Source organism: Scyliorhinus canicula, chromosome 1 (genome assembly GCF_902713615.1).
Source record: "Scyliorhinus canicula chromosome 1, sScyCan1.1, whole genome shotgun sequence".
Lineage (NCBI taxonomy): Eukaryota > Metazoa > Chordata > Chondrichthyes > Carcharhiniformes > Scyliorhinidae > Scyliorhinus > Scyliorhinus canicula.
In genome coordinates, this window is record NC_052146.1 from 1,499,191 (window position 1) to 1,521,730 (window position 22,540).

The window sequence follows — 22,540 nt, forward strand, 5'->3', positions numbered from 1 at the left end:
GGAATGGGTAATTAGGGGCGGGTAATTAGGGATGGGTAATTAGGGACGGGTAATTGGGGATGGGTAATTAGGGATGGGTAATTAGGGGCGGGTAAATAGGGGCGGGTAATTAGGGACGAGTAATTAGGGACGGGTAATTAGGGACGGGTAATTAGGGACAGGTAATTAGGGACTGGTAATTAGGGATGGGTAATTAGGGACGGGTTATTATGGACGGTTATTAGGGACGGGTAATTAGGGGCGGGTAATTAGGGACGGGTAATTAGGGACGGGTAATTAGGTACGGGTAATTAGGGATGGTTATTAGGGACGGTTATTAGGGACGGGTAATTAGGGACGGGTAATTAGGGACGGGCAATTAGGGACGGTTATTAGGGACGGTTATTAGGGACGGGTAATTAGGGGCGGGTAATTAGGGACGGGTAATTAGGGACGGGCAATTAGGGATGGGTAATTAGGGACGGGTAATTAGGGATGGGTAATTAGGGATGGGTAATTAGGGACGGGTAATTAGGGACGGGTTATTAGGGACGGTTATTAGGGACGGGTAATTAGGGACGGGTAATTAGGGACGGGTAATTAGGGACGGGCAATTAGGGACGGTTATTAGGGACGGTTATTAGGGACGTGTAATTAGGGACGATTATTAGGGACGGGTAATTAGGGATGGGTAATTAGGGATGGGTAATTAGGGATGGGCTTTGCCACTGCCACCAACATCGCAAAACAAAAAATAAACTGAACTCCTGTTCATATAACATCATTAAATTAACATTTGGAAAAGGGTGGGCTCATGGCATTCAGGATTGAGATTGGATTTGTTTATTGTCACATGTACCGAGGTACAGTGAAAAGTATTTTTCTGCGAGCAGCTCAAAAGGTCATTAAGTACATGAAAAGAAAAAAGAAAAGAAAATACATAATAGGGCAACACAAGGTATACAATGTAACTACATCTATGGGCCATTGTGTGGCTTCACCCACAGGGGGAGATGTTGGAGCATGTACAGGCTCCGCCCATGGCTCCATCCCTTATAGGAAGTATATAAGAGCAGCTGACCTGCGGGACCGTCTTCAGTAATGTACTGGTCGCAGGCAGGCAAAGTTGTAAGCTGATTAAAACCACTGTTTACTTCAACACGAGTCTTCGAGTGAATTGATGGTCGCATCAGAGACAAATGCAGATTTTTAAATGTGATATTACTCACATCAGTGTGCTCAAAATTAATGAAATAATCTCTTAAAATTTCGGCATGCCCTGCAGCTGTACAAATACAACATTGTTCCTTTGTATTTCCAATTGTTTAAATAATTGATTCACAACAAGAAAATCATTCGGGAGTAAGGACACATGATGCACAAGTTCAGTAACAGCATCTTGAACTTATATACTGCCTTCAATATGCAATGAAAGGTCAAAAGGCATCTGATAGGATTTCAGACAGAGGCCAATAAAGAGATATTAGTATAGGTGAACACAAGCTGGGTCAAAGACACAGGCTTTAAAGAGCATCATAAAAGAAGAGAGGAGAATATTAGAGAAGGGATTCCCGAGGTTCACGCTGTGACAGAATATTGGAGAGTAGAATTAGATGAGTGCAGATATCATAGAGAATTGCAGTGCTGAAGCAGATTACAGAGCCAGATAGCATTGAGGCTATAGAGGGATTTTTTTTAAAGTTTGGAATTTTATAGTGGAGGCGAGCCTAGCCCAGTGTAGGTCAGTGAATTTTATAGTGGAGGCGTGCCTAGCCCAGTGTAGGTCAGTGAATTTTATAGTGGAGGCATGCCTAGCCCAGTGTAGATCAGTGAATTTTATAGTGGAGGCGTGCCTAGCCCAGTGTAGGTCAGTGAATTTTATAGTGGAGGCGTGCACAGACCAGTGTAGGTCAGTGAATTTTATAGTGGAGGCATGCCTAGCCCAGTGTAGATCAGTGAATTTTATAGTGGAGGCGTGCCTAGCCCAGTGTAGGTCAGTGAATTTTATAGTGGAGGCGTGCCTAGCCCAGTGTAGGTCAGTGAATTTTATAGTGGAGGCGTGCCTAGCCCAGTGTAGGTCAGTGAATTTTATAGTGGAGGCGTGCCTAGCCCAGTGTAGGTCAGTGAATTTTATAGTGGAGGCGAGCCTAGCCCAGTGTAGGTCAGTGAATTTTATAGTGGAGGCGTGCACAGACCAGTGTAGGTCAGTGAATTTTATAGTGGAGGCGTGCCTAGCCCAGTGTAGGTCAGTGAATTTTATAGTGGAGGCGTGCACAGACCAGTGTAGGTCAGTGAATTTTATAGTGGAGGCGAGCCTAGCCCAGTGTAGGTCAGTGAATTTTATAGTGGAGGCGTGCACAGACCAGTGTAGGTCAGTGAATTTTATAGTGGAGGCGTGCCTAGCCCAGTGTAGGTCAGTGAATTTTATAGTGGAGGCGTGCCTAGCCCAGTGTAGGTCAGTGAATTTTATAGTGGAGGCGTGCACAGACCAGTGTAGGTCAGTGAATTTTATAGTGGAGGCATGCCTAGCCCAGTGTAGATCAGTGAATTTTATAGTGGAGGCGTGCACAGACCAGTGTAGGTCAGTGAATTTTATAGTGGAGGCGAGCCTAGCCCAGTGTAGGTCAGTGAATTTTATAGTGGAGGCGTGCACAGACCAGTGTAGGTCAGTGAATTTTATAGTGGAGGCGTGCCTAGCCCAGTGTAGGTCAGTGAATTTTATAGTGGAGGCATGCCTAGCCCAGTGTAGGTCAGTGAATTTTATAGTGGAGGCGTGCACAGCCCAGTGTAGGTCAGTGAATTTTATAGTGGAGGCGTGCCTAGCCCAGTGTAGGTCAGTGAATTTTATAGTGGAGGCGAGCCTAGCCCAGTGTAGGTCAGTGAATTTTATAGTGGAGGCGTGCCTAGCCCAGTGTAGGTCAGTGAATTTTATAGTGGAGGCGAGCCTAGCCCAGTGTAGGTCAGTGAATTTTATAGTGGAGGCGTGCACAGACCAGTGTAGGTCAGTGAATTTTATAGTGGAGGCGTGCCTAGCCCAGTGTAGGTCAGTGAATTTTATAGTGGAGGCATGCCTAGCCCAGTGTAGGTCAGTGAATTTTATAGTGGAGGCGTGCACAGCCCAGTGTAGGTCAGTGAATTTTATAGTGGAGGCGTGCCTAGCCCAGTGTAGGTCAGTGAATTTTATAGTGGAGGCATGCCTAGCCCAGTGTAGGTCAGTGAATTTTATAGTGGAGGCGTGCACAGCCCAGTGTAGGTCAGTGAATTTTATAGTGGAGGCGTGCACAGACCAGTGTAGGTCAGTGAGCAGAGGCGATGGGTGGTTAGGACTTGGCAAGTGGTCGGACACAGACAGCAGAGCTTTGGATCAGTTCAAGGTCACAGAGGGTGGAGGATGGGAGACCGGACAGGAGAGCATTAGAAGTTCTGAAGTAACAAAAGGAAGGACAACAAAGTACAGGAAACAAATGAAGAGAAATATTTATTACCTTAGTGAATTTCTTCTTAACAGTGCCGAGTTTGCGGTCAATCCTGCGAGCCTCATCAAAAAGATTTTCCCAGATTACTTTAATATTCTGTTGCAACTCCTTCTCTTCTTCTGTTGTCTAATGTGAAAAGTATATACATGTATTTGAAATATTAGAAAGATGCAGGGCAATGCCCCTTGAAGGATGGAGGACAGACAAAGCCCTGAACAGGTGGACACTGCACTGCACTGCATGTAGGACCTCTACCTGGACCAGCAGTAGCCCGTGTGTTCCCACATATCAGTGTTTGTGCCTGAGGTCCCCACTGGCCCCTCCATAATGAGGACAATCACCACGTGCATCTGAGCCACTGTTAGGACCCCGGCGAGACCCAACCATTTGCAATTGGTTAAACTGTGAGGAAAGGTTACTGCCCCTCAGGAGTGATAATACTGACCAATAGGTAGCTGTAGGTTAAAACAAACTTTAATTTAATCACAGAATTAATCACATTAGCAACAAAGAAATAGCTTTACAGTTTGTCAGAGAGACCTGGCTCCATTCATTAACTAGATCATCTAGAATCATAGAATTTACAGTGCAGAAGAGGGCCATTCAGCCCATTGAGTTGACACCAGCCCCTGAAACAGGACCCTACCTAAACCCACACCGTCACCCTGTACCCGTAGTCCAGTAACCCCACCTAACCTTTTGGACACTACAGGGCAACTTAGCATGACCAATCCACCTAACCTGCACATCTTTGGACTGTGGGAGGAAACCCACGCAGACACGGCGAGAACATGCAGACTCCACACAGACAGTGACCCACGCGGGAATCGAACCTGGGACCCTGGCGCTGTGAAGCAACAGTGCTAACCACTGTGCTACCATGCCACTCCTTAAGTCTGTAACTAAAGCACAAAGCATTCTTTTTTCTCTTCTGACAAGGTGTTCCTTAACTTGTTTAGTCAGGACCAAACACAATTCTTACAGGCAGCTCAAAGTGAGTTCCAGAGAATGTCTTCCTCCTGGTGTAGAGGGACTCAGCTGAATGGTCATGAGATCCTCAAGTGCTGCATTAGGGCGGCACGGTAGCACAGTGGTTAGCACAGTTGCTTCACAGCTCCAGGGTCCCAGCTTCTTAGCGTCCGAAAAAAAGGCGAGATGGGGTTACTGGGTTACGGGGATAGGGTGGAGGTGTGGGCTTGGGTAGGCTGCTCTTTCCAAGGGCCGGTGCAGACTCGATGGGCCGAATGGCCTCCTTTTGCACTGTAAATTCCATGATTCTATGATTCGATCTGGCAACCTCCTTGGGCAGCCAGGCACCTGACTATTCGGTATCTTCCATTTCCCCCTCCTCTTCTCCCAGCTCCTGATCTTCCGAATCATCCAAAGAGCTGTGTGTTCACCCCTCTCTGGAGAGCCATGTACTGAAGAGCGGCGCAGTACACCACAATCAAAGATCCCAATACCAACCTCTGAGGAATACCATCACAAACCTTCCTCAAGCGTGAAAATACCCATTGACAATAACTCTCCGCTTCCTATTATTTAGCCAATTTGATATCCACTTTGCCACTGTCCCTTTTATTCCACGAGCCATTACATTTCTGACATGTCTGTCGTGTGGCAGAACAAATGCCCTCTGAAACTCCACGTACACCACATCAACAACATTATTGTCAATACCATGGGCAGAACGGTAGCACAGTGGTTAGCACTGTTGCTTCACAGTACCAGGGCCCCAGGTTCGATTCCCACGTGGGTCAGTGTCTGTGCTCTCCGTGTCTACGTGGGTTTCCTCCGGGTGCTCCGGTTTCCTCCCACAAGTCCTGAAAGACGTACTGTTAGGTGAATTGGACATTCTGAATTCTCCCTCTGTATACCCGAACATGCGCTGGATTATGGTGACTAGGGGATTTTCACAGTAACTTCATTGTAGTGTTAATTACCCTTTCTGGGACCTTCTCAAAAAAATGCACAGTAAGAAGTCTTACAACACCAGGTTAAAGTCCAACATGTTTGTTTCAAACACTAGCTTTTGGAGCACTGCTCCTTCCTCAGGTGAATGAAGAGGTTTGTCTATTCACCTGAGGAAGGAGCAGTGCTCCAAAAGTTAGTGTTTGAAACAAACATGTTGGACTTTAACCTGGTGTTGTAAGACTTCTTACTGTGCCCACCCCAGTCCAACGCCGGCATCTCCACATCAAAAAAATGCAGCAAGTTACTTAAACAGTATTTCCCCTTTAGTAATCAATGCACATTTTACCATGTGACTGAGAATTCTATCCTGAATAATTGTTTCTCGAGGTTTTCCCACCACTGATGTTAAACTGACTGGCCTGTAATCGGTGAGGCTATCCTTGCAACCTTTGTTGAACAAGAGTGTAACATTTGCAATTCTCCAGTCCTCTGGCACCTCCCCTGAGTCTCGAGGAGACGGGAAGATTATGGCCAGCGCCCCTGCAATTTTCATCCTCACTTCCTTGGCTACATCTCATCCGGAGATAGAAAAGGCATGTAAAAAAGGCAATATTACAATAATCATGGGGGACTTCAATATGCAGGTGGACTGGGAAAATCATGTTGGTAGTGGATCCCAAGAAAAGGAATTTGTGGAATGTCTAAGAGATGTTTTTTTGGAGCAGCTTGTGACAGAGCCGACAGGGAACCGGCAATTCTGGATTTGGTGATGTGTAATGAGGCAGACTTGATTAGGGAACTTCCCGTACCAGCCTCCCCGAACAGGCGCAGGAATGTGGCGGCTAGGGGCTTTTCACAGTAATTTCATTGAAGCCTACTTGTGACAACAAGCGATTTTCATTTCAGATGAAGTAACCCTTAGGGAGCAGTGACCACAATATGATAGAATTTACCCTGCAGTTTGAGAGGGAGAAGCTGGAATCAGATGTAATGGTTTTCCAATTAAATAAGGGTAACTACAAAGACATGAGGGAGGAGCTGGCCAGAGTTGACTGGAAAAGGAGCCGAGCAGGGAAGACAGTGGAACAGCAATGGCAGGAGTGTTTGGGGGTTATTCGGGAGGCACAACAGAAATTCATCCCAAGGAGGAGGAAACATGCTGAGGGGAGGACAAGGCATCCATGGCTGACGAGGGATGTCAAGGACAGCATAAAAGTTAAAGAAAAAGCATACAAAGTCGCGAGGATTAGTGGGAAGCCAGAGGATTGGGAAGCCTTTAAAAGAAAGCAGAGGACAACTAAAAAAGCAATAAGGGAGAGAAGATGAAATACGAGTACAAGCTAGCTAGTAATATAAAGGAAGATGGGAAGAGCTTTTTTCAATATATAAACTGTAATAGAGAGGCAAAAATAGACATTGGACCACTGAAAAATGCGGCTGGAGAAGTAATAATAGGAAACAAAGAAATGGCGGAGGAACTGAATAGTTACTTTGCATCAGTCTTCACGGTGGAAGACACCAGTGGGATGCCAGAGTTCCAGGAGAACCAGGGGGCAGAGGTGAGTCCAGTGACCATCACTAAGGAGAAGGTTCTGGGGAAACTGAAAGGTCTGAAGGTGGATAAGTCACCTGGACCGGATGGACTACACCCCAGGATTCTAAAGGAGATAGCTGAGGAAATTGTGGAGGCATTGGTGATGATCTTTCAGGAATCACTGGAGGCAGGAAGGGTCCCAGAGGACTAGAAAGTGGCTAATGTAACACCGCTGTTTAAGAAGAGAGGGAGGCAGAAGACGGGAAATTATAGGCCGGTTAGCCTGACTTCGGTCATTGGTAAGATTTTAGAGACCATTATTGAAGATGAGATCGCGGAATACTTGGAAGTGCATGGTAAAATAGGACTGAGTCAGAAAGGCTTTGTCAAAGGGATGTTGTGTCTGACAAATCTGTTAGAGTTCTTTGAGGAGCTAACAAGGAAGTTAGAAAAAGGAGAGCCAATGGACATGATTTATTTAGATTTGTAGAAGGCCTTTAACAAGGTGCCACATAGGAGACTGTTGAAAACGTTAAGAGCCCATGGCATTAAGGGTAAGATCCTGGCATAGATAGAGGATTGGCTGACTGGCAGAAGGCAGAAAGTGGGGATTAAAGGGGTCTTTTTCAGGATGGCAGCCGGTGACTAGTGGTGTGCCTCAGTGGTCGGTGCTGGGACCACAACTTTTCACAATGTACATTAATGATCTGGAAGAAGGTAGTGAGGGTACTGTTGCTAAGTTTGCAGATGATAAAAAGATCTGTAGAGGGACAGGTAGTACTGAGGAAGCAAGGGGGCTGCAGAAGGACTTGGACAGGCTAGGAGAGTGGGCAAATAAGTGGCAGATGGAATACAATGTGGAAAGTGTGAGGTTATGCACTTTGGAAGGAGGAATTTAGGCATAGACGATTTTGTAAATGGAAAACAGCTTTGGAAATCAGAAGCACAAAGGGACTTGGGAGTACTTGTTCATGATTTTCTTCACGTTAACGGGCAGGTTCAGTCGGCACTTAAGAAGGTAATGTTAGGATTCATTTGAGAGGGCCAGGGAGGTACTTTTGAGGCTGTAAAAGGCTCTGGTCAGACCCCATTTGGAGTATTGTGAGCAGTCTTGGGTCCCATATCTAAGGAAGGATGTGCTGGCCTTGGAGAGGGTCCAGAGGAGGTTCACAAGAATGATCCCTGGAATGAAAAGCTTGGAGTTTAGAAGGATGAGGGGAATCTTATTGAAACTTACAGGATACTACGTGGACTGGACAGAGTGGACATGGAGAGGATGTATCCACTTGGAGGAAAAACTAGAACCAGAGGACACAATCTCAGACTAAAACTGAGATGAGGAGGTATTTCTTCAGCCAGAAGGTGGTGAATCTGTGGAACTTTTTGCCGGAGAAGGCTGTGGAGGCCAAATCACTGAGTGTCTTACAACCATCAGTAACACAGATTACAACCATCAGGAACTCAGATTACAACCACCAGTAACACAGATTACAACCACCAGGAACACAGATTACAACCATCAGGAACACAGATTACAAACAGCAGGAACACAGATTACAACCATCAGGAACTCAGATTACAACCACCAGTAACACAGATTACAACCATCAGGAACACAGATTACAACCATCAGGAACACAGATTACAACCATCAGGAAAACAGATTAAAACCATCAGGAACACAGATTACAACCATCAGGAACACAGATTACAACCATCAGCAACACAGATTACAACTATCAGGAACACAGATTACAACCATCAGGAACACAGATTACAACCATCAGGAACACAGATTACACCCATCAGGAACACAGATTACACCCATCAGTAACACACATTACAACCATCAGGAACACAGATTACAACCATCAGGAACACAGATTACAACCATCAGGAACACAGATTACACCCATCAGTAACAAACATTACAACCATCAGGAACACAGATTACAACCATCAGGAACACAGATTACAACCATCGGGAACACAGATTACAACCATCAGGAACACAGATTACAACCATCAGGAACACAGATTACACCCATTAGGAACACAGATTACACCCATCAGTAACACACATTACAACCATCAGGAACACAGATTACAACCATCAGGAACACAGATTACAACCATCAGGAACACAGATTACAACCATCAGCAACACAGATTACAACCATCAGCAACACAGATTACAACCATCAGGAAAACAGATTACAACCACCAGTAACACAGATTACAACCATCAGGAACACAGATTACAACCATCAGGAACACAGATTACAACCATCAGGAAAACAGATTAAAACCATCAGGAACACAGATTACAACCATCAGGAACACAGATTACAACCATCAGGAACACAGATTGCAACCATCAGGAACACAGATTATAACCATCAGGAACACAGATTACAACCATCAGGAACACAGATTACAACCATCAGGAAAACAGATTATAACCATCAGGAACTCAGATTGCAACCATCAGGAACACAGATTACAACCATCAGGAAAACGGATTACAACCATCAGGAACACAGATTACAACCATCAGGAACACAGATTACAACCATCAGGAACACAGATTACAACCATCAGGAACACAGATTACAACCATCAGGAACACAGATTACAACCATCAGGAACACAGATTACAACCATCAGGAACACAGATTACAACCATCAGGAAAACGGATTACAACCATCAGGAACACAGATTACAACCATCAGGAACACAGATTACAACCATCAGGAACACAGATTGCAACCATCAGGAACACAGATTACAACCATCAGGAACACAGATTGCAACCATCAGGAACACAGATTACAACCATCAGGAAAACAGATTACAACCATCAGGAACACAGATTACAACCATCAGGAACACAGATTACAACCAACAGTAACTCAGATTACAACCATCAGCAACACAGATTACAACTATCAGGAACACAGATTACAACCATCAGGAACACAGATTACAACCATCAGGAACACAGATTACACCCATCAGGAACACAGACTACAACCACCAGGAACACAGATTACAACCATCAGGAACACAGAGTACAACCATCAGGAACTCAGATTACAACCATCAGGAACACAGATTACAACCATCAGGAACACAGATTACACCCATCAGGAACACAGATTACAACCATCAGGAACACAGATTACAACCATCAGGAACACAGATTACAACCATCAGGAACACAGATTACAACCATCAGGAACACAGATTACACCCATCAGGAACACAGATTACACCCACCAGGAACACAGATTACAACCATCAGGAACACAGATTACAACCATCAGGAACTCAGATTACAACCATCAGGAACTCAGATTACAACCATCAGGAACTCAGATTACAACCATCAGGAACACAGATTACAACCATCAGGAACACAGATTACAACCATCAGGAACACAGATTACAACCATCAGGAACACAGATTACAACCATCAGGAACACAGATTACACCCATCAGGAACACAGATTACAACCATCAGGAACTCAGATTACAACCATCAGGAACACAGATTACAACCATCAGGAACACAGATTACAACCATCAGGAACTCAGATTACAACCATCAGGAACACAGATTACACCCATCAGGAACACAGATTACAACCATCAGGAACTCAGATTACAACCATCAGGAACTCAGATTACAACCATCAAGAACTCAGATTACACCCATCAGGAACTCAGATTATAACCATCAGGAACACAGATTACAACCACCAGTAACACAGATTACAACCATCAGGAACACAGATTACAACCATCAGGAACACAGATTACAACCATCAGGAACACAGATTACAACCATCAGGAACACCGATTATAACCATCAGGAACAGAGATTACAACCACCAGTAACACAGATTACACCCATCAGGAACTCAGATTACAACCATCAGGAACACAGATTACAACCATCAGGAACACAGATTACAACCATCAGGAACACAGATTACAACCATCAGGAACACAGATTACACCCATCAGGAACACAGATTACACCCACCAGGAACACAGATTACAACCATCAGGAACACAGATTACAACCATCAGGAACTCAGATTACAACCATCAGGAACTCAGATTACAACCATCAGGAACTCAGATTACAACCATCAGGAACACAGATTACAACCATCAGGAACACAGATTACAACCATCAGGAACACAGATTACAACCATCAGGAACACAGATTACAACCATCAGGAACACAGATTACACCCATCAGGAACACAGATTACAACCATCAGGAACTCAGATTACAACCATCAGGAACACAGATTACAACCATCAGGAACACAGATTACAACCATCAGGAACTCAGATTACAACCATCAGGAACACAGATTACACCCATCAGGAACACAGATTACAACCATCAGGAACTCAGATTACAACCATCAGGAACTCAGATTACAACCATCAGGAACTCAGATTACACCCATCAGGAACTCAGATTATAACCATCAGGAACACAGATTACAACCACCAGTAACACAGATTACAACCATCAGGAACACAGATTACAACCATCAGGAACACAGATTACAACCATCAGGAACACAGATTACAACCATCAGGAACACCGATTATAACCATCAGGAACAGAGATTACAACCACCAGTAACACAGATTACACCCATCAGGAACTCAGATTACAACCATCAGGAACACAGATTACAACCATCAGGAACACAGATTACAACCATCAGGAACACAGATTACAACCATCAGGAACACCGATTATAACCATCAGGAACAGAGATTACAACCACCAGTAACACAGATTACACCCATCAGGAACTCAGATTACAACCATCAGGAACTCAGATTACAACCATCAGGAACACAGATTACAACCATCAGGAACACAGATTACAACCATCAGGAACACAGATTACAACCATCAGGAACACAGATTACAACCATCAGGAACACCGATTATAACCATCAGGAACACAGATTACAACCATCAGGAACACAGATTACACCCATCAGGAACACAGATTATAACCATCAGGAACACAGATTACAACCATCAGCAACACAGATTACAACCATCAGGAACTCAGATTACAACCATCAGGAACACAGATTACAACCATCAGGAACTCAGATTACAACCATCAGGAACACAGATTACACCCATCAGGAACACAGATTATAACCATCAGGAACACAGATTATAACCATCAGGAACACAGACTACAGCCATCAGGAACACAGATTACAACCATCAGGCTGTTGACCCTGCAAAGCCCTCCTTAATAACATTTGAGGGCTTGTGCCAATGTTGGGAGAGCTGTCTCACAGGCTAGTTAAGGAACAGTCGACATAGTCATACTCACAGAATGATACCTTACAGATAACTTTTAAGACATCACCATCGCTATTCCTGGGTATGCCATATTCCACTGGCAACACAGAGTATCACCACCAGGTCCATATAGTATACTTCAGATTCAATTCATGGCCAAGGATTGGCCTGGAGTACAGTCCCGTCAATGATTCACATTATTTTGGAATGGAACTCCTTCCATTTGTGTATCTCCAGATTTGGATACACAAGCCCTTCCCAAAAACTCAATGTACTTCATGAATCTCTCGGTCTTACTCAACTGAAATCACGCTTTGAGTTTCCTGGATCCTTTGCTGCTAATGGTCAGACATCATGCAGCTAGTGACATCAAAGGTTTAAACGGTTGTTGGTTCATTGTTTTACCTTGCTTCCCAATGTTCAATGCACTGTGGCAAACATTGCAAATATAGCACCATCACGGAAGGTTATACCAGAGTTCTACACTGAGAAGATTCTTTCACAGTCAGAACAGCAGGTTAAAATACAACAGGTTTGTTTCGAATCACTAGCTTTCAGAGCACAGCTCCTTCATCAGGTAGATCACCCAAGGTGAATTTACTTCAAGATTCATTAATATGGATAGTAATAGAACATAGAACATTACAGCGCAGTACAGGCCCTTGGGCCCTCGATGTTGCGCCGACCTGTGAAACCCCTCTAAAGTCCCTCTACACTATTCCCTTATCGTCCATATGGATAAATGATGAAGAAAATTAAATCAGTTTTTACAAAAGAGCAGAGGTGAATGATGAACTCACCAGGATATCATACATTGCAAGGGTCCGATATCGTTCCTGGGTATCTTTTAACCGCAGCTCTACAGCTAAAGACATGAATCGAATTTTGGCGATTGTACTCAGTACATACTTCAGATCCTCCAGTGAGTCAGGAGCTCTCTTTAAGGCAACTGAGAGTTCCTGTAAACAGTGAAAGAAAATTGTTCAAAACTTACAAATACTGGCTTCCAGTCAACACCAACTCTCAGCAACAAACAGCGTAAATAGGCAGCTGGATTCTCCGTTTCGATGTGTTGACGCCGGGGCAGGATCAGTGGAGTTCCACAACAGCAAAACTGGTACTGAACCTGGACCGATTCAGTGACTATTGAGGGTCTCGCACCGCAGCCACATGGAACACAATCGATTCTAATGGGAAACGGTGCCGGATTCGCCGGGTCCGTGACGGACACTCGGGAGGCTGACAAGCTGCAGCCGCTCATACACATTACACTCCCCACACACACTCATCCCAGCCCTGCACACACATTACACTCCCCACACACTCATCCCAGCCGCGCACACACATTACACTCCCCACACACACTCACCCCAGCCTCACACACACATTACACTCCCCACACACACTCATCCCAGCCGCACATACACATTACACTCCACACACACACTCATCCCAGCCGCACACACACATTACACTCCCCACACACACTCATCCCAGCCGCACACACACATTACACTCCCCACACACACTCATCCCAGCCCCACACACACATTACACTCCCCACACACACTCATCCCAGCCGCACACACACATTACACTCCCCACACACACTCATCCCAGCCGCACACACATATTACACTCCCCGCACACACTCATCCCAGCCACACATACATTACACTCCCCACACACTCATCCCAGCCGCACACACACATTACACTCCCCACACACACTCATCCCAGCCGCACACACACATTACACTCCCCACACACACTCATCCCAGCCGCACACACATTACACTCCCCACACACACTCATCCCAGCCGCACACACACATTACACTCCCCACACACACCCATCCCAGCCACACACACATTACACTCCCCACACACACTCATCCCAGCCGTGCACACACATTACACTCCCCACACACACTTAACCCAGCCACACACATACTCATCCCAGCCGAACACAAACATTACACTCCCCACACACACTGATCCCAGCAGCACTTACACATTACACTCCCCACACACACTCATCCCAGCCGCACACACACATTACACTCCCCACACACTCATCCCAACCGCACACACATTACACTCCCCACACACACTCATCCCAGCCGCACACACACATTACACTCCCCACACACACTCATCCCAGCCCCACATACACATTACACTCCCCACACACACTCATCCCAGCCCCGCACACACATTACACTCCCCACACACACTCATCCCAGCCCCGCACACACATTACACTCCCCACACACACTCATCCCAGCCCCGCACACACATTACACTCCCCACACACACTCATCCCAGCCGCACACACATTACACTCCCCACACACACTCATCCCAGCCCCACACACACATTACACTCCCCACACACTCATCCCAGCCGCGCACACACATTACACTCCCCACACACACTCATCCCAGCCGCACATACACATTACACTCCACACACACACTCATCCCAGCCGCACACACACATTACACTCCCCACACACACTCATCCCAGCCGCACACACACATTACACTCCCCACACACACTCATCCCAGCCACACACATACATTACACTCCCCACACACTCATCCCAGCCGCACACACACATTACACTCCCCACACACACTCATCCCAGCCGCACACACACATTACACTCCCCACACACACTCATCCCAGCCGCACACACATTACACTCCCCACACACACTCATCCCAGCCGCACACACACATTACACTCCCCACACACACCCATCCCAGCCACACACACATTACACTCCCCACACACACTCATCCCAGCCGTGCACACACATTACACTCCCCACACACACTTAACCCAGCCACACACACACTCATCCCAGCCGCACACACACATTACACTCCCCACACACACTGATCCCAGCAGCACTTACACATTACACTCCCCACACACACTCATCCCAGCCGCACACACACATTACACTCCCCACACACTCATCCCAGCCACACACACATTACACTCCCCACACACACTCATCCCAGCCGCACACACACATTACACTCCCCACACACACTCATCCCAGCCGCACACACACATTACACTCCCCACACACACTCATCCCAGCTGCACACACGCATTACCCTCCCCACACACACATCCCAGCCGCACACACATTACACTCACCACACACACTCATCCCAGCCACACACACATATTACACTCCCCACACAAACTCATCCCAGACAACACACACACATTACACTCCCCACACACACTCATCCCAGGCAACACACACACATTACACTCCCCACACACACTCATCCCAGCCGCACATACACATAACACTCCCCACACACACTCATCCCAGCTGCACACACACATTACACTCCCCACACATACATCCCAGCCGCACACACACATTACACTCCCCACACACACTCATCCCAGCTGCACACACACATTACACTCCCCACACACACTCATCCCAGCTGCACACACAGATTACACTCCCCACACACACTCATCCCAGCCGCACACACATTACACTCTGCACACACACTCATCCCAGCACCACACACACATTACACTCCCCACACACACTCATCCCAGCCGCACACACACATTACACTCCCCACTCACACTCATCCCAGCCGCGCACACAAATTATACTCCCCACACACTCTCACCCCAGCCGCACAGACACATTACACTCACCACACACACTCATCCCAGCTGCACACACATTACACTCCCCACACACACTCATCCCAGCCGAACACACATATTACATTCCCCACACACACTCATCCCAGCCGCACACACACATTACACTCCCTACACACACTCATCCCAGCCGCACACACACAATACACCCCCTACACACACTCATCCCAGCCGCACACACACATTACACTCCCTACACACACTCATCCCAGCCGCACACACATTACACCTCCTACACACACTCATCCCAGCCGTACACACACATTACACTCCCCACACACACTCATCCCAGCCGCACGCACACATTACACTCCCTACACACACTCATCCCAGCCGAACACACACATTACACTCCCTACACACACTCATCCCAGGCGAACACACACATTACACTCCCCACACACACTCATCCCAGCCACACACACATTACACTCCCCACACACACTCATCCTAGCAGCACACACACATTACACTCCCCACACACACTTATCCCAGCCGCACACGCATTACACTCCCCACACACACTCATCCCAACCGCACACACACATTACATTCCCCACACACACTCATCCCAGCTGCACACACATTACACTCCCCACACACACTGCACTCCCCGCACACACACATTACACTCCCCACAGACACTCATCCCAGCCGCACACACACATTAAACTCCCCACAGACACTCATCCCAGCCGCACACACACATTACACTCCCCACACACTCATCCCAACCGCACACACACATTACACTCCCCACACACACTCATCCCAGCCGCACACACATTACACTCCCCACACACACTGCACTCCCCGCACACACACATTACACTCCCCACACACACTCATCCCAGCCGCACACACACATTACACTCCCCACACGCAGTCATCCCAGCCAACAAGATGGCACTGGTTGTGGGTGGGCAGGGGCCAGAGGGTACCTGGGGGATGGCCTGGGGGGACCCGTGGCCCTAAGTTCAAAGTGGGCAGTCAGTATCCTGCCAGCTGCATGGCTGCCTTGCACCATCCTCCCCGACCCCACAGCCCAGCACCTGGCCATCCGCCGCTACTCCCTCCGGCCCTGACAGAAGACCCCCCCACTAGCAGCACGACAGTCAGCACACTATGGCGATGTTGGACACTTTCCGTACCCCTCTCTCTCCCTCATCACCCACGGCACCGGTTTCATGATTTGTAAAACCACAAGTGAACCGCACGGTCAGGAAATCAGGCAATCGGAGGCGGAGAATTGCGGAGGCCGCGGTGAATGCCGGGTCAGGCCCGCTAATGATATGCCAATGGCGGTAACTGTACATGCGTTCCGGAACACATTGGCGTCGCTGTCAAGGCAACGGAAAATTGCAATTTGACATGAAACCGGCGCCGGCCACGATTTTTGCATCGGAACCAATTCTCTGCCCAATCACGTTTCTCAATTGCACGTTGGCCAACGGAGAATCCCTATAATAATAATATTTATTAGTGTCACAAATAGGTTTACATTAACACTGCAATGAACTGGCTGTCCAATCTATCAGAATTTCTCCAAATGGAGAAAATTAAATTCACCATCCGTGGGTCTGAAGAGGGCTTGCACAAAACATGGGAGCCATTCATCCGACTGTTCCCAGACCTCTTTGTGGCCAACACATAAATAAATAAATAGCCGGTAGCCGGGAGAAATAGCCAGGACAGGATAGAACGGGAAAGTGAGGGAGAACCGGGGAGTGGCGGGGGAGGAGCCGCGAAGCAACAGTGCTAGCCACTGTGCTACCGTGCTGCCCCATGATTGTGGGTGAAGGACCAGGTAAGGCTCCGTGAGGACTGGGTAAGCCAGGTGTTTCATGCGGGATTTGATAGAAGGGCCCAGGGGTGGCAATCCTGATCAATAAGAGTCCAGTTCCCGATGCAGAAAGTGGTGGCAGATGAGAGGGGTAGATATGTGTTGGAGAGCAGGTCGGTGGTGTTGGCAGCGGTTATGAGAGAGGTGGGTGGGGCAGAGCCGTGAGGTTTCTGCACCCAGGGGGCAAGGAGCTCTCTTTCTTCTTGCCAGTGCACAAGGTCTATTCAAGTATTGATTTGAAAATGAAAAAAATGAAATGAAAATCGCTTATTGTCACGAGTAGTTCAAATGAAGTTACTGTGAAAAGCCCCTAGTCGCCACATTCCGGCGCCTGTCCGGGGAGGCTGGTACGGATTTTTTAATTATGGGGGGATCCCTGTTGCCGGGGGTACAGAGACCGGAATATTTGGCAATTTCAGAGCATGCCTGGCACCTGGTAGATATGATGCTGGAGCAGGGGCCGACCTGGAGTTTAGATGTAGGGCTGTGAGCAGATCTGGCCTGTATGAGGGTGGCAAGGGCAATTGATAAGTATGTTTGGTTGAATAAAAATGGGAGGGCTTGCCATTGGTGTTTAGGTGTTTAAGGGTGTAGGTAGCGCGGGATTGGGCTCGGCTTTATGAGTCTGGTGGGTAGGGTTAAGGAGGACCTACAGAGGTGGGGTTACCTCCCTCTGACCTTGGCGTGCCAAGTGCAGTCCGTAAAGATGAACATTTTGCCACGTTTTCTGTTCCTATTCCAATGCTTCCCATTTTTTTGCCAGACATTTTTTGCAAGGTGGAGAGGCTGATTTTGTCTCTTATTTGGGTGGGTAAGGTTGCTGGGATTCATTGAACGGTCCTACAAAGGGACCGGCAGTCAGGGGGGGTTGGAGTAACCAGGCTTGATTTACGACTATTAGGCGGCGAACGCAGAGAAGGTGTTGGGTTGGGGTGGGGATCAGGAGGCAGTGTCGGTGAGGATGGATGTAAGGGGACGGGGCTGCTGCTGCTGGTGACAGCCTTGCTTCCCGTTTCTCCAGCCAAGTATTCAGGCAATCAGGTGGTGGTTACGACGTTGAAAATCTGGCGACAACTTCGGCAGCATTTTAAATTTGGTGGGATGTCGAAGCGGGCGCCGATTTGTGATGATCATATGTTTGAGCTGGCAAGGCTGGATGCCAGATTTTGGTGCTGGGTGGATAAGGGGGTGGATTGAATGGAGGACTTATTTTTGGAGGTACGGTTCGCGGGCCTGGAGGAGCTGTCAGAGAAGTTTGGGTTTTCCCAGGCGGAAAGCTTTGGAAACCTGCAGGTGAGGGGCTTTGAGAGGAAGTTTTTCCTGCCATTCCGGGGAGTGCCACCACCCTCACTGTTGGAAAGGGTTTTGACACTCACAGGGCTGAAAGAGGGGAATTTACAGAGGATAATGGCAGAGGATACTGCTTCCCTGGTGGGGATTAACGCCAAGTGGGAGGAAGAGGTGGGGGTGGCATTAGAGGAGGGCATATGGTGTGAGGCCTTGCGTAGGGTGAACGGCACTTTGTCATGTGCGAGACTGATACAGTTGAAGGTGGTGCACCGGACACATTTAACTAGGGCTCAGTTCAGTCGGTTGTTTGAGGGGGTGGGAGATAAGTGTGAGTACTGTGGGAGGGGCCCAGCAAACCATTTGCATATGTTCTGGGCGAGTCCTGTGCTGGTGAGATTTTGGGTTTCCATGTTGGGAGATTTTACAGCTGGAATGGAGCCCAGTCCCCTAGCTGACATATTCGGGGTGTCACACCTGTCAGAGGTGCAGACGGGTGCAGGGGTGGATGCCTTAACCTTCAACCTGTTGATTGGTCGCAGGCTGGTTCTGTTGGAGTGGAGGAAATGCAAAATGGGCGTAAAAATAGCAAATGAATTTCAGCATAGCGGGGTGGCAGCTAATGCATTTTGATCCACATGAACCTACGAAAAAGGAGCCAGTTAGGTCTGGGTGGAAATCCATTTCAACCCTAATGTGGAAACTGTAGATTGAACTCAGTGAGGCTGATGCTCCATCTGCTGGACACAACTGAAAATTGCACCGACCTGAGGGGAATTATCTGAGCACGTCCAGGTCAGTGAAGGTGATTCCTGAAGAAATCTTGCAGCCTGCGAGTTCTAATTGAAAAATCCCAAACCCACTGATGGTTTATAACATCTGACATTTGGAGAAGAACATAATCTACAAAGACCATAACTTCAACAGTGAAGATACTTACATCTCATTTCCCAGCTTACCCCTTGCTACTTTGATCCTTTCCTACCCTTCACCGCGTGTCTGGTAGGGGGAGGGTGGGACGGTGTTAGGAGAATAGTTAGTTTAGCAGGCCCTTGTTCTATTTTTGCCATTCCACGTTTATTTCTTCTCATGTTACAAATAAACAGTTTTTTAAATATTTTACTTACAAATGCGATCGATGCCTGTAATTCATTGGAGCAGTCAAGGATCAAAGGTCTCAGGAGAATACACACATTATCGGTTCGTTCACATGTGTTAGGGCTCTGGGGTTTGTGGGGCTGGAATTGACCGTGCACCTGACCAGGGTGACGTAACAATTCCAGCCAATGTTTGATTTTTAATAGAAGAGCATTTTCATCTAAAATCTTAACTTTAATAATTGAAATTGAAAAGTTACCTCTAGTTCAGTTTTCAGGTTATAGAGTTCCCGTTTGGCAGATTCATTCAGGCAGAACCCAAGGGAATGTACCCAAGAGTTTGCATTTTCCTGGACACTGAATGCCAAGGGTCTGAGCTGAAGCCGAATACACTGCTCGTCTTTCAGCATTGGCTGCTCAGTGACCTCCTCACAGATTCTTGTATAGAACTGCAACTTCTCATCATAACTAACACAAGAAGGATTCCTCGCTGCAAACTTCTCCACAACTATAGACTTGTCCATCTTCCACAAGGATCTGTACTTCTTCCAACGATTTAAATACTTGCTCAAAGATCCAAGAAGTTTTTGGAGATTTTGACTGGTGGAAATAGCTTGCTCTACAATCTGTGGATACTGAGAAATGTCACTGTAAAAACTGAAGATCATTGGTTCGTCATCTCCGTCAATGTAATGTGGTGAACATTCAATGCACGAGCCATGCATCCACCGTACGAACAGCTGTGGCATGTGAAATACAGATGTGCAGTGAAAATACTGTATTTAATACAGAGGTAAAACAATCAGCATTCCTGACCCTTGTAACTAACAAAACGAGTATTAGAGTGGGGAGACGGACCGATTTATGCAATTCAATGTATAAAATGCTATAAGTGGAAGTAAACTTGTTCGGGGAGGTAAACAGGACAAAACCACGACAAAGGGTAGAATATTTCAATCCCATGAGCAGCGGGTTTAATGGCGGGCAGCAATGCAACGGGTGGGGGTTGGCGGGGACAATGCGACGAGAACTGAAAAATCAGTTTCCCACTGCCATGAAATGAAGACGGGAACTCCTGCTTGTCATGACACAGTGGCATTCCCACCTCCAGCAACCATAGGCCCTGGAACACCATGTGCAGCAGTAGGTGAAGCATCAACCAGATGGGCCCTCGCGTTGCAGGAACATATGAACATACGAATTAGAAGCAGGCGTGATTCCACATCCTGGAATCTCCTGCAGTGAAAAGATCCACATCCTGAAATCTCGGGGAGGCAGTGGTGTAGTGGTATTGTGACTAGGCCAGTAATCCAGAGACGCAGAGCAATGCTCTCGGAACCTGGCTTCAAATCCCGCCAATGCAGATGGTGAAATTTGAATTCAGTAAAAATCTGGAATTCTAGAAAAAGGCCATCTGGTAAAAACCCATCAGGTTCACTAACGGCCTTTAGGGAAGGAAATCTGCCGTCCTTACCTGGTCTGGCCTACATGTGACTCCAGACCCACAGCAAGGTGGTTGATTCTTAACTGCTCCCTCAAGGGCAATTAGGAATGGACAATAAATTGGCACAGACAACGACGCAGATCCCTCTGTCTCTCCCCAATCAGCAGATCCCTCTGTCTCTCCCCAATCAGCAGATCCCTCTGTCTCTCCCCAATCAGCAGATCCCTCTGTCTTCCCAGTCAGATCCCTATCTTCCCAATCAGCAGATCCCTCTGTCTCTCCCCAATCAGCAGATCCCTCTGTCTCTCCCCAATCAGCAGATCCCTCTGTCTCTCCCCAATCAGCAGATCCCTCTGTCTTCCCAGTCAGATCCCTGTCTTCCCAATCAGCAGATCCCCCTGTCTCTCCCCAATCAGCAGATCCCTCTGTCTCTCCCCAATCAGTTGATCCCTCTGACTCTTCACAATCAGCAGATCCCTCTGTCTTCCCAGTCAAATCCCTGTCTTCCCAATCAGCAGATCCCTCTGTCTCTCCCCAATCAGTTGATCCCTCTGTCTCTCCCCAATCAGTTGATCCCTCTTTCACTCCCCAATCAGTTGATCCCTCTTTATTATCCCAATCAGCAGACCCCTCTGTCTCTCCCCAATCAGTTGATCCCTCTGACTCTTCACCATCAGCAGATCCCTCTGTCTTCTCAGTCACATCCCTGTCTTCTAAATCAGCAGATCCCTCTGTCTCTCCCCAATCAGCAGATCCCTCTGTCTCTCCCCAATCAGCAGTTCCCTCTGTCTCTCCCCAATCAGCAGATCCCTCTGTCTCTCCCCAATCAGCAGATCCCTCTGTCTCTCCCCAATCAGCAGATCCATCTGTCTCTTCCCAATCAGTTGATCCC

The 22,540-nt window shown here is 47.3% G+C and overlaps 1 protein-coding gene across 1 annotated transcript in view; it reads right to left on the bottom strand.

The window, feature by feature from the left end:
* Nucleotides 1-22,540, bottom strand: part of LOC119977131 (dynein heavy chain 10, axonemal-like) — a 552,876-nt gene that overhangs the window by 359,796 nt on the left and 170,540 nt on the right. The window contains 3 exon segments of the mRNA XM_038817763.1: nt 3,465-3,581; nt 13,066-13,224; nt 20,465-20,944. Of these exon segments, the coding sequence (XP_038673691.1) occupies nt 3,465-3,581; nt 13,066-13,224; nt 20,465-20,944 (756 nt within the window).